Genomic DNA, 14086 nt, shown 5'->3' with positions numbered 1-14086 from the left:
AATTCATATGTTCTGTGATCTACACGGTTGGGATGAATGCAGAGAAGTCTTCTGAACATGTAATTCAGCGATGCATGTCAGTGAAGTCTTCAATGCGTTTTAATAAAGGTATGACTGTGTCACTGTGTCATTGTGAACATAGTCAAGTTCAAGGTTGATAATCGAACATTCACCACCCAACAAGTTTAGTTTCTGTCCATTCAACCTAGTAAGTTAAACAACTTCTGTTTGAACAACTTGTTTGATTTTAATGAGATTTTAGGTCGGCGTAAACTTTTTCTATGTTTGACATATTTAGTTTTGCACTCGACATTGTTTCTCTTTTCTTTCTTCTTTAAATACATCATCTTAAACAGAACGTTTTTTTTTCTCTTTTCTTTACTTCTATAAATACATCATCTTGAACTGCAGGCGAATAAATCAATGATTTTATATTCTAGTGAATCTGATAAAAAGAATTCAGAGGAGAGGAATGTGAAATTCACACACACAAAATCATATTCATGTCTCCAAATGAACAATACAGCTGCTATATCCATTATTACTAACCGACTCCAACTAACTAGTTTGAGCTTGACACAATTGACCCCTCAACTAATAAAAGCTACATGAGACCCCCCTATATTATGGACTTACTATACATCTAACCATATTCATGATTTATTCGTAACAGAATCTTGTTATCACTTGTACAGTTATAGCCTTATCGTTATGCTTAGCCGCTTAGGTATCACTTTGGGATATAATTTAAATGTTTTTTGATTTACGTACAACCGTATCTTATTCATGTTTTTGTATTACGTATACATACAACACAATACTAACACAATATTCAATGTTTACCACACCAAATTAAATACGGAACAACAAAACATATACATAATTTCTACTTTTTCATTATTATAAAATGACAAAAAAATTTCATTTTTCCAGATCATACTTGTTTGTAGTTTTCTAATAGTCAAGGGGGTTCCACGAAATTATGACTCTCATTACTCATTCTATATGGGAAGTGATAATTCTACAACAGAAGCAAACAAAGTGATAATTATACAACAGAAGCAAACAAATTTTATGTACAGAATACGATGAATCATAATGCAGGTATTGTTGTTGATAACTAAAATTTGTTTTATCTCTCTCTCCCTTTTAAACAGAAATCCACACAATCAAGAAACAAGAAAAACATCCAACCCACCCACATTGCATTGCATTACATTACATATATTTTCATTTCAATTACTGAAATCTTGAAGAAGAAAAAGTAAATCATCGATGTTGTGTCTAATTCTTCAGATAAGCGCAAACTAACCGACTTGTTGAAACTGTTACTTGCTTCTCTCATTCCCACGAATACTACCTACTTTCACATGACTTGCTGTAATCATCTTGTTTAGACCACTGGACATTATTAAAGAAAAATAATCAGTCAGACTTTTAATATAGAATGTGCATAGTAATGTTAAAGGGAATCAAATGTTTTTTAATTAAAATATGTTTACCTTAACTTTGTCTTGAAGTATTATATTATGGTCAACCAAGAAGTGTCTTATGATTAAGTTCATATTTGGCAGAAACACTTTTATAAAGTATATGCATTGTTTCACTTATCATCTTTTAAGGATTACTATGAGAATCCAAGCTCTAAGTGTTTGGAACTTCATAAGTTTGCTCGCTTTTGGTTATGCTGTGTCGTATGATGACTTTGCATTCCCTAACGACGAATCACTGTTTCATAATTACAGTCGATTTACTGAAGTTGAAAACCATTGCCACTCTTTTATATCTTCAGCTTCTGTGTTAGAATATGCTGATGATCATAATATGGCTTCTAGGCTTAAAAATAAGCTTTCTTTCTTCAATGGAGATTGGAAGCAGGATCAAGCCCAAGAATCTTATAGAACAGCGACTTTAATGCCCTTTGATGATAGTGATATGCCAATAGAGAACCTATTTTCATTCATCTCCCCTTGGAAAGTGGTGAGCTTTGAGGTTCAAAATGTTAGTTTTGGTGTACCCCACCAGCCCAAAAATACGGTCAGCATTAGTGGGGTTCTGTCTATTGGTATAACAAGAAATACCACATTGATCTCTGAACCTTACTTGAAGTTTCATACAACCCCTGGTATGTCTGCTCTTAGAGTTGACTTTGAAGGCGTTTATCTAGAGACGAAAGAGAATGGGGGCGAGCGTTTAGTCTGTATGTTGGGTAATTCAGTTTTTCCATTCAAGAAAGTGCCGAAAAGATATTCAGATGGTTATATAACTACTTATTTTGCTGTTGAAGAAACATATAATGAAGGGCCCTTGCTACACGAGAATATTATGCTTGTTCTTAGGTATCCCAAAACTCTCTCTTTGTTCACAAGCGGAATACTTGGAGAAATGCAAAGTTTGAGTGAAGACGACGAGTACGATTACTTTGACAAAATTCACATAACTTCCTACTTGGATATCTTTCCTGAGTACCATATGAACAGTTCCAAGGAGTTCATTTTAGAAGATGTTGATGAGAATCCACTTCAAGATGCGATCATTGAAGACGGAGTCAACAAGTTTACCAACATTAAGTTTTGTGACATTATCAAGAATTTTGAACAGCAGGAATATAGAGTTATGCCAAATTTGATAGCCGGTGGCCCAAATTGGTATCAGAAAACAGTTGGTCCTTTTCTTCTTAACAATGAGATCCAGTCTGTTGGTAGGAACAATGAGATTCTAAGGGTTATTTTGCACAAAGTCAGATGCGAAAAGGATCAAGTTTCAGGAGTACTGAGATTGTACCCTGATACTATAACACCAGATGTGGCAGCACGCAGAACAGGTTTGTCTACATTAACTTTATTGGTGAAAGGAGCATGGAATTCTTCTACTGGACTGCTTTCTATGACGGGTTGTCTTGGTCCAACACTCGTGACCTGTGATTCGGGTGTATTATTGTACTTCCCCCGGTCTTTCTCAAGTAAGCAAAGAAGCTTAGTTTCTGGTAGTATATTTAGTTTTAAAAATGCAACAAAAGCGTTTCATCCTGTGTTCATTGGATTAGAGATGTTATCCCCTGGTTTATATGATGGTGGTTCGTATAGTAGGGATCATCTTTCATACAACTACTCAAAAATTGATCTATCTATCAAGTTTAGAGAGAGGATTCAAGAACCTCACTTGATAACTTGTCTCAGAGAATCAATCTTTGATTATCCAGCTCTTGGAGAAGAAAATGATGGGATATTTAAGATATCAAATCGTCTTTCAGATGATCTAAAAATCGATACATTTTCAAGCCCGGAGACTTTTGTCAGATTAGAAGTTCTGTCACTTGGTCCTTTATTTAGAACAAATGATGCTCTTTTTTATGAAGTTTCTAACCATGAAGTGCTTAATATATCTCTGAATTTCTTGCTAAAAGAAAAAGATGACAACTTTGAGGTATATTCCTACCATCCTGTCACTAAGTTATATCTTGAGGGTGTATACGATCAGCGTGTAGGAAAGCCGTACCTGATTGGATGCCGGAAAGTAGATTATGATTATGTGGACCTTGAAAGAGGCCTAGATTGTTTGATAGAAGTCACTATCCAGTATTCGCCTATAAACACACGATGGTTGGTTAATCCAAGTGCAGACATCAACATTTTCAGCAAAAGAAATGAAGATGATTATTACCATTTCAAGCCCATACACTTGAAAAACATTATGATTCATGATAAAACTCATGAACAGAATGTCATCTTTCGTAAAATCTTTGAGGGGTATTTCCGGGTTTTTCTTGTTTCAATGTACATTGCACACATATTGAGTCTGATGAAAGACATGAAGAAATCAAGTGAGTCAGTTCCTTACATATCTATTTCTATGCTAGCCTTGTGGATCGTTGGATATGGAATCACGTTGATTACTAGCAAAGAAATAGTAATTAAGTCATCAGAATCTACACGTTACATGAATCATCCTTATGATCTTCAAAGCTACAAAGGATATCTGAACAATCTTGATTACCTTGCAAGATTTCTTATTCTTGTTACTATCTTCCTCATGGCCCGGATCGCTCAGATAGTGCTGAAAGCTCGAGCAGCACTTCGTGAGCAAGGTAAGTCGAGTCCAAGTGAGAAGAAGGTCATCCTGGTTAGCTTAATCATCTACATTTGTTATTTTCTCTTTAGTATCAGTATGCGCGGGTTCCATCTCTATCTAAATGAAGTAACCTTCCCAAAAGATGTTTACATAAAAGCAATCACGGAGGTGTGCTGGTACACGGTTCTTAATCTTCAAGATTACTTTCTGATTCCTGAACTAGTTGCTTTTCATATATGGAAGCGTCATACTTCTGGTTCTCTATTTAATAACTTTGTTATCCGTCTATGGATAACAATTTTAATTCATTTTGTTTATGAAATCATTAGAAGTCCAATTGGTTATCCTGTATGATAATGTGATTTGAACTTGAGTTCTTGTATGTTCTTTTTCACTTTCTTATTGTAGTGTTTCTTGGATAATAAAGCATTGTGTGACATCCTTTTGATCTCTTAATTTGTACAAATTTGCAAATTTCTTGCTTTGGCACTATTGACTTTTCAAACATCACACAGAACATATTTTGGCAAAGCATAAAAGGCTAATATAAATATGTAAATCATCTGCAACAATGAGCAGTTTTGAGGATTTTGAAAAATCTTGACGATGTGTTGAAAAGTTTATTACCATTGGTAAAAGGTTTAAATGGTGTGGAGTTAGACAAGGCCAGCCGATTTGTGAAGGTCCATTCTCACTGTTGGGTGAAAGTCAAAATGAATAACGGGTCAGTAGGCATTTTTTGATTTGGAGATGGACCTTAGATGTTGAATGATGATGAGCAGGATCACGATCCATGGTTCAAACGATGATTTTTAAGTATACTGCGATTTCTTATATGACAATATATAGTTGAAAGTTGAAACTATAAAAACCAGCAAGGATTAGAGTTGGGTGTAGTGCCAAACCTTTGGCAATTTGACATGTTTTGGCAAAAAACTAGCCACTAATAAGAAGCCACATGTATTTAGCCAAAAACTTGCCAATACTAGCCGATCCATGCCAATGTTGATGGTATAGTGTTTTTTTTTTGCCAATTTTTGCCAAAACTTGCCGATGTAACTTGCCAAAACTTCAAAGGAAAAAGACAAAAAAAAAAAAGCTTGCCGATGTAATGCTCCCAACGTTCACTTTCATCGGCCAAAACTAGCCGATGTATCTTGCCAATACTTGCCGATTAAATTTGCCAATAGATGCCGATGCATATGCTATAGTATAGCCGATGCTTGCCGATGGTTTTTGCCGATAAAACAAGCCGACTACACCCTTGACACTTACAGGTTGACATGGGCCTACTCTGTCTATAATGCAAGTCAAGTTCAACAAAATTTATCAAATGGGTCTGGTTAAGATAATAAAATTGAAATATTTAGACCTGCCAAAGAGCCCAAATATCATATGAATTCTTAGTCATGTAAACTTCCAAGTCAACAACCAACTTGATGGTACATTTCTAATTTCTTTTTCTCTATTCTTACCTAAAAATTAGTAAAACATTTACAGAAAGTTCGAAATCAGTACCTGTATGCAACCTGTTCCTACGAAATGCTTCAACCCTTATTTAAATAATACCTGGATTTGCCCTAGTTATAATAATGATGAACAGAAGAATTAACTGTATTTGAGCTTCCTCCATTACGAGACTGTAACATGTTCTAACCCACTTTTTATTCTTAAAATAAGTCAACTGTTTGACATACCAAATCATAATCTAAGCATGTGCTTAGTCATGTTATTATGAATCAAATGTTACCTAACACTAATAATTAACAGTAAATAGCTAGTGTTTCTCTGTGTACGTGTTTCAACGAACTTGGATCTTGAGTCAACCATCAAAAACAAGTCTGATAATCCATCCTTCAATTCCTTTTCTATGAACTTGAGTTCAACAATTACATTTTCCCATTAACTCCAACCCCAATTCTCTTATTTTATACATATATAGTCTTTGTACGTATATGCATTTTTCATCTTTCCATATCCCAACATAGTATTTATACAGTTAGCACCTAGTAACGGGTTACTATGAGAATCCAAGCTCTAAGTGTTTGGGCCACCCTGCTAAAGTTGCTTGCTTTCGGTTATGCAGTGTCTTATGATGACTTTGCATTCCCTAATGACCAATCGCTGCTTCATAACTACAGTCGTTCAAACGAAATAGAAAAACATTGCACCACTTATATATCATTGGCTTCTGAGTTAAAACCCGATGATGATAATAGTAATAGGGTTTCTATGCTTAAAAATGAACTTTCTTTCTTTAATGGAGATTGGGAGCAGGATTCTCACGGGGCAACTTTGATGCCCTTTGATGATAGCGATATGCCACATTCCCCGTCATCCTTCATCTCCCCATTGAAAATTGTGAGCTTTGAGGTTCAAAATGTTAGTTCGAGTGCACCTAACCAGCCCATGAACACTGTAAGCATCAGCGGCGTTCTCTCTATTGGTATAACCAGAAATAGCACGGTAATTTCTGAACCAGGCTTGAAGTTTCACAAGACTCCTGGTATGTCTGCTCTTAGAGTTGACTTTGAAGGTGTTTATCTTGAAACAGAAGGTAATGGAGGTGATCGTCTAATTTGTTTATTGGGAAATTCGACCTTTCCATTTAAGAAAGTTTCAACCCGATTCTCAGATGAATATATGACATCATATATCTCTGATATAGACACAACATACAATGAAGAGCCTGTCATCTTGCACCCAAATGACCAGATATTGCTTGTTCTCAAATACCCAAAAAACGTCTCTGTATCCACTAGCCGAATCCATGGAGAAATGACGAGTTTGAACAAAAAGGAAGATTTTGAGTACTTTGATAAGGTTTGCATTACTTCACAGTTAGGTATCCTTCCAGAATCCTATACTAGTAGTTCTGATGAGCTCAACTTGGAATTCGATCAAAATCCACTCGAAGATGCAATTTTAGAAGATCGTGTCAACAAATTTAACAACTCAGAGTTGTGTAGGATTCTCAAGTATTTTGAACTCCAGGCGTATAGAGTTATGCCAAATCTGAAACTTGGTGGTCAAAATGGGTTCCAGGACACAGTTGGCCCGTTTCTTCTCAGGAACGAGATTAAGCTTGTTGATAGGAACAACGAGAATCTTAGAGTTATCTTTCACAAAATCATATGCAAGAAACAGATGGTCTCTGGGGTGTTAAGACTGTACCCTGCAAATATAGAACCACATGTGGCAGCACGTAGAACGGGTCTATCTACATTGACTCTATCAGTTAGAGGAACATGGAGTTCCTCTACTGGAATCCTCTCTATGACAGGATGTCTTGGTCCAGATCTCGTGAAATGTGACACGGGGGTAATACTTTACCTTCCCAAGTTTTTCTCAAGCAAGCAAAGAAGTGTAGTTTCTGGATGCATATTTAGTTTGAAAAATGAAGCAAAAGCATTTCACCCAGTGTTCATTGGACTCGAGATGCTTTCCCCTGGATTATTTAATGGTGGTTCGTATCGTAGTGATTATCTTTCGTACAACTACTCAAAGAGTGGTTTGGCCATCGAGTTTAAAGAAAGAATTCAAGAACCTCGTTTGATAACTTACATCAGAGGATTGTTTTTAAGTTATCCTGTCCTTGGGGAAGAAAAAGATGAAACCTTTAATATATCAAATCGCCTCTCAGATGATCTAAAGATTGACACTTTTTCAAGCCCAGAAACTTTTGTTAGAATAGAAGTTCTATCATCAGGCCCCTTATTCAGAACAAATGACAGCCTTTTCTATGAAGTTTCTAACCATGAAGTACTCAATATATCACTGAATCTCCAGTTGATAGAAAATCCGTATAAACAGCATGAAGCTTCCTACCGACACGTCTCAAAGTTATATCTTGAGGGTGTATATGATCAGCGCGTAGGTAAGCTTTATCTAATTGGCTGCAGGAAAGTAGACTATGATCATGTGGATCTTGAAAGAGGACTAGATTGTAAGATTGAAGTTACCATCCAGTACTCTGCTGTAAACACAAGATGGTTGATTAATCCAACTGCAAAAATCACCATTTTTAGCCAAAGAAACGATACTGACATTTACCAGTTCAAGACAGTACAATTGCATACCTTCATGATTCATGACAAACATCATGAACAAAATGTCATCTTTCGTAAAATCTTAGAAGGGTATTTTCGGGTTGTTATTGTTATGGTCTACATTGCCCACATATTGAACCAAATGAAGCACATGAAGAAATCAAGTGAGTCAGTTCCTTATATATCTCTTCTCATGTTAGCCTTGTGGATAATTGGATATGGAATTACCTTGATTTATAGCAAAGAAGTTATAATCAAGTCATCAGAATCTCAGCATTACATGAACCGGCCTTATGATCATCAAAGCTACAAACGATATCTAGACATACTTGATTATCTTGCAAGATTTCTAATTCTTGTTACTATGATCCTCATGGCCAGGATCGGTCAAACAGTGTTGAAATCTAGGAAAGTACTTAGTGAAAGAGGTGAACCGAGTCCAAGTGAGAAGAAGGTCATTCTGGTTTGTTTTATCATCTACGTGTGTTATTTTCTCCTCACGCTGATTCCAAATGGTATCTCTGTCTATCTAGGCGAAGTTACCTACACGAAAGATGTTTATTTGAGATTGGTAATGCAGGTATTTTGGCTAACAGTTCATGATATTCAAGATTTCTTCTTGGTAGCCCAAATAATCGCGTTTCGTATATGGAAGCCTAGTCTTACTGGTCCTTTATTTAGGATTTCTGCCATCCGCATAGGGATACTGATGTTAATTCGGTTTGTGTATGAAGTTGTTAGAGATCCAGTTACTTATCCTGCTTGATCCTTGTTTAAGTTTTCCTACTGTAGTAATGTACTATATTACTATGCACTATGTTGTATTCTGGGATAAATAATCTTAACCTTGGTCTTTGTGTGATATGTGGTTTATTAACTAATGGGCTGACTTAGGTACAAGTCATATGCTTAATTAGTTACAATTTACAAAATGATTTGGTATGAAACTTATTATAAATGTGGTATGTATTATAATATTACTAGAACGCTCCCCGCACTATGTAGCGGTGTAATGGCAGTGGCGATGTAATAGCGGTAGTCGTGGTGGCGGTGTCAGATGGTGACAGCGCGCAGCAATGGCGGCGATTGGTGGTGGTACCGGCAGCGACGGAGAGTAGTGTAGGTTATTGGTGTAATGTGGTTTTGATAAATTGTCAAATTAAAAATTAATGTTGAAAGTTGAAAGTGAAATGAAATTATAGATAGATAAGTAATATTTTTGAAGTAAAAAACCTTCCAAATTGACCATCTTTAATATTACTCGTAATAGCTAAGATATAGTCATAGTTGTCAAACTTGTACGAGTCATGAGTCGAGTCAAAATAAAATGAAAACGAGACAATTTAGTGGATGACTCAGTTTTGCTTCAGACTCGTATTTAGCAGCAGCTCATTTTGTAAGGTATCCTGTTGACTCATTGACCAGTCAACCATTTAGTGCCACCTCATCATTCTTTTGCTAGGAAATTAGTCACACAAATGCCCTTTTACACTTTAACAGATTTACAGAATTTCTCAAATTTCTTAGTTTTTGATCGATGTTCAAGGGTGATATTTACATATCCTAAGGATACGGTATCTCATTGTTGCCTATTAGGCTATATTTAAAAAGAAAAGTCATAACGTATATGGGCTTGAATATTTGTGAAGTTGCCACGTGTAAGTTTTTCAGTGGTCAGGTACATTCAACAATTAGGATTTGAAATTTCATTACATGACATATATATTTTACAATATCTTTACATAACTTAGACATCTGGTTATAGACTCATAGTTAGTTATATCCATATATAGTAAAAAAATTTTTTTTTTTTTTTTAAGATCTGAATTATTTGCGAATATTGCAAGGTCTAACATACGATACGTTGTCTTAGTCAGACTTCACAAATATTCAAGCCCTATCATCCAGAAATCTGGACTGAAAAACTCACCTAGATCCACCATAAGTAGAATCTAAATATATTTGGTCACCTTCATATATGAATAAGGTAGGATTTGAACCCTTAATTTTATATGAGGAAAAAGACTTCCTTACCACTAGACCATTTAGTGAGTTATATCATTATGAAGATAATGTATTTTAGTGATCATATTTGACAACTACTTTGAATATACTTTTGAGAGATTAGTAATTCTAAATGTAAACAAATTTCCACGAATTGTTATAGTGTGGATCAAACATTAATCTTATGCATTGTATGTATTGAACTTTCAAATTCTATGCATTGTATGTATTCAATCAATCAAAAACTTACAAGTGGCAACTTATGTGATTGCTAATGGTGAGTACAGTTCAATTTGGTCGGTTTATTTCTGACTAAAACCGAATACCGAATCGTTATAATTGGGTTTTTGAAAATTAAAATCATTGGTTTTTGGTTTCGTTTTTTTGGTTTGAGTCTATTTTTATTTGGTTTTTTGGTTTGAGTCGGTTTTTAACCACTTGCTAGTTTGGGCCAACTTGAGGTCTTAAGCTAGAAAAGTTTATAACTTTATACCTTATGATTACGTTATATTTCAACAACCCTTCTAAACAATATTAGTAACAACAACACTACAACAATGACAATCAATTCATCAAAATACTTTGTATAAATTTCAAATACTTATTTCAAACAAACTTTAAATCTAACTATTCCCTAATTTGGTGTGTAATCATATCATAAAAGATTAATATCATATTGTTTCAAGTTGTTAAGAGTGTGACAACAAAATTTTGAGATGAAATTTTCATTTTGAAAAGTCGACCCAATTTTTGTTACTAGAATAACTCACTTAATTGTAAATACTACTGAAAAAGTATAACAGATAACCCTAAGATAAAGGTAATAGGAAGACTAAATTCAGATTCTAACCTATGACTTTTTATTCAAAAAGAACAACTCATGTCCACGTCAGAATATACAGTGAAATACAAATTTGTTTATCGACTTGTTTTAATTCTCAATTGAGCAGAACTTTCTTAATTTAGCCCTTTTTGTTTTAATAATTATTTTAAATATTACCTCTTATATAGTTTAATGTATCCAATTTTAATATATGTTTTTAAATTTGCCAATTGAAAGTTCTCCTTAAATCTTATAGGCATATGGGTTAAACCTTAAGCATTGGGAGTAATTTAAGAATACGAGTACAGTAAGATAGTTTTTTTTTTTTTCTCTTTTTTTTATAATAAATATTTAGTGGTATATATATGTAAATTTTTAAATTGTTTTAGATATTTTGTTTGGTATCTACAAGTTAGGAAACGGTAAAGGAGAAGATCACTAAACTTTATATTATGAGAAAGGTGTCCAACACAACGTTTATGTACGTCACACCACAAATAATGTTGCATTTGTCCATACTTTTAGTTAATGTGAATAAATTAAAAATTTTGTCACGCTTTTATGTGTGTAAAAATATATAGATTTAAAAGTGTGTAGAAATTTATCTACACTAAAAAGTGTGTAGAACTAAAAGTTCACACTAACTTTTATAACTTTTTAGTGTAAACTTTTATAATTATTTTGTAACACCCCATTTGTACACATTAACTTTTTAGTGAGTATGGACAAATGGAGTATTACAAAATAATTATAAAAATCCACACCAAAAAGTGTGAACTTTTATTTCTACACACTTGTTAGTGTAGATAAATTTCTACACACTTATATATATATATATATATATATTTACACACATAAAAACGTGACAAAATTTTTAATTTGTTCACACTAACTAAAAGTGTGAACAAATGCAACATTATTTGTAGTGTCAACATGAAGATAAATGTTGATAAACAAAAATAGCTCTAGAAAACATATTTTTTATGTCCGATAACTGTTATCTTTTTAATTTTCAAAGTTTAAACTTTTTAACCTTGAACTTAACTAAATTTGTTTGTGTTTAATAATACTTAATAAAAATTATATAAATTAATTGTGCTTAAAAGTGTTTTTATAAGTATAACTTTTATCAAATTTATATAACACAAAATATATTTAAGATCATCAAAGTTTATAAATAAAAATATGAAAACTAAAAAATATATTTATATTTAATGGGACGAAAGAGTATATGTTACTAATTAGTAGACTATATGTACTAAAGACTGGTACATTTATAGTTGATTTATCGATAAACTTTTTGCGAATGTAATATATGAATATCGAATATCACCTATTATGACAGCTTTTGAAATAAAGTCGACTATTTAAAGCAATTTAAAGAGGTAAAGATATTTATAATCTTGTTCTTAATCAGTTAATTATTATTAGCTAGATTCTTATCATGCTTAGTACGTTTTTTATAACATGTTATTCTTATTATGATAAACATCTTTTATTATACTAAAGCGTAGTTGCCATAATAGCTTATTAACCAATCACATCTTTTGATTTCTTAAAATTTTCAATTTTGACTTTTATGATTTTTTATTATTATATAAATACATAAATATATATACATATAAACATCGACCTCATAATGATAAATATGTGGTTATTAAAAATTAAAAAACCTTAAGATAAATATTACCTTACTAGAAAACAGTAAAAAAAAAAAAGAAAACTACAAATATGTATCCTAATGCTAATAATTGACACTTTACACAATATGTACAATATTATATTATATTAGATAATTATAGATTATAAATATAAATATTTAATATAATTATATAACAGTATTTGAACTCTATATCCTTATCCTAAATCCTCACCAATATAAACTTTAATTAAGATTTATTATGTCTTTCAATCAAAAATTGTCACTCAAATTAGGAGTCTTAATTTTTATCGAAGCATATGAAAACAATCCTAAATTAAACAAATGGAGTATATACAGAAATCTTGCAAAAGATGACGGAGGATATATGGTTCTAGTATCCATTTATTACATTATTTTGTTTTTTATTACATTATTTTGCTTTTTATTATATAACATTCTTGACATTTGAATTAAACTGTTACTTTTTATGTACATTTTCCACTTTGAAATTAAAAACTTTTTTGTTGTATATGTAGAAAGATCTAATCTATAATATAACTAAAATAGAGGATTGGGGGTACACTTGGCACCCATAATCTCCTTTCTTTAGCCTAATCCTCCATCCTTATTAATACTCTAATCTTTTATTATACTAAAGCATAGTTGCCCTAATAGCTTATTAACCAATCACATACCTTTTGATTTTTCATCACCAATTTACACTTTAACCTCAATCTAAAACAATTAATTTACACTTTTTGGTTTTCTTATCACCAATTTACACTTTAACCCAATTTAAAATAATTAACTTACACTTTTTGATTTTCCATCACCAATTTACACTTTAACCCAATTTAAAAATAATTAATTATACCTTTTGGTTTTCCATCACCAATTTATACTTAAAAATAATTAATTTACACTTTTTGGTGTTCCATCACCAATTTACAATTCCACCCAATTTAAAAATAATTAGTTTACACTTTTCGGTTTTATTGGTAATCTATAATATAACTCACGTACGACCACAAAAAAGAAGTTACGATCAACTACAAAAGGGTTTTTCTCTTTATATACTTTGCACATAATTAATCATTATTATATTTTTTAACATTCAGTTATTATGTTGTTGTTATTGTTATTTCTTTTAATTTAGTTTGTTATCCATTATAGATTCGTTATCGCTTTTTCATCAACAACAAAAAATATGACCACATTAGTTCATGTTGAAGATCTTAAGCCAACACATGTTAACTATTATTTATGACTTCGTGTTGTGCATGTATGGACTGTTTCGGAGTGGAACAACCCGAAGAAAATTAAAAGTTCGAGATGGTCTTTGTTGATGAATTGGTATGTATTTTTTCAAATTATATAGTTTACACTTTTAGAATATAAGAAACTGTAAATTTTTTATTTAATTAAAGTTGAAAAAAAAGGTAAACTGAAATCAATATTTATATGGAGTTAATTTTCGTATGTTTCTTCTTTAGCTTT

General features: G+C 32.5%; 2 protein-coding genes across 2 annotated transcripts; both read left to right on the top strand.

Moving 5' to 3' along the window:
- The first annotated feature begins 1629 nt into the window (after positions 1-1629).
- Positions 1630-4425, top strand: LOC122591391. The gene has a single exon (XM_043763662.1). The coding sequence runs from the start codon at positions 1630-1632 to the stop codon at positions 4423-4425; it is 2796 nt and encodes a 931-aa protein (XP_043619597.1).
- Positions 4426-6093: 1668 nt separating this feature from the next.
- On the top strand, positions 6094-8886 carry LOC122591389. The gene has a single exon (XM_043763661.1). It carries the CDS (start codon positions 6094-6096, stop codon positions 8884-8886), a length of 2793 nt encoding a protein of 930 aa, XP_043619596.1.
- Positions 8887-14086: the final 5200 nt, after the last annotated feature.

Source organism: Erigeron canadensis, chromosome 3, assembly GCF_010389155.1.
Source record: "Erigeron canadensis isolate Cc75 chromosome 3, C_canadensis_v1, whole genome shotgun sequence".
Lineage (NCBI taxonomy): Eukaryota > Viridiplantae > Streptophyta > Magnoliopsida > Asterales > Asteraceae > Erigeron > Erigeron canadensis.
This window is presented reverse-complemented; position numbering and strand designations above follow the sequence as displayed.

Bases quoted from the DNA above. Each gene is read 5' to 3' on its own strand.
- LOC122591391 (XM_043763662.1), top strand. From the start codon at position 1,630: ATGAGAATCCAAGCTCTAAGTGTTTGGAACTTCATAAGTTTGCTCGCT.
- LOC122591389 (XM_043763661.1), top strand. From the start codon at position 6,094: ATGAGAATCCAAGCTCTAAGTGTTTGGGCCACCCTGCTAAAGTTGCTT.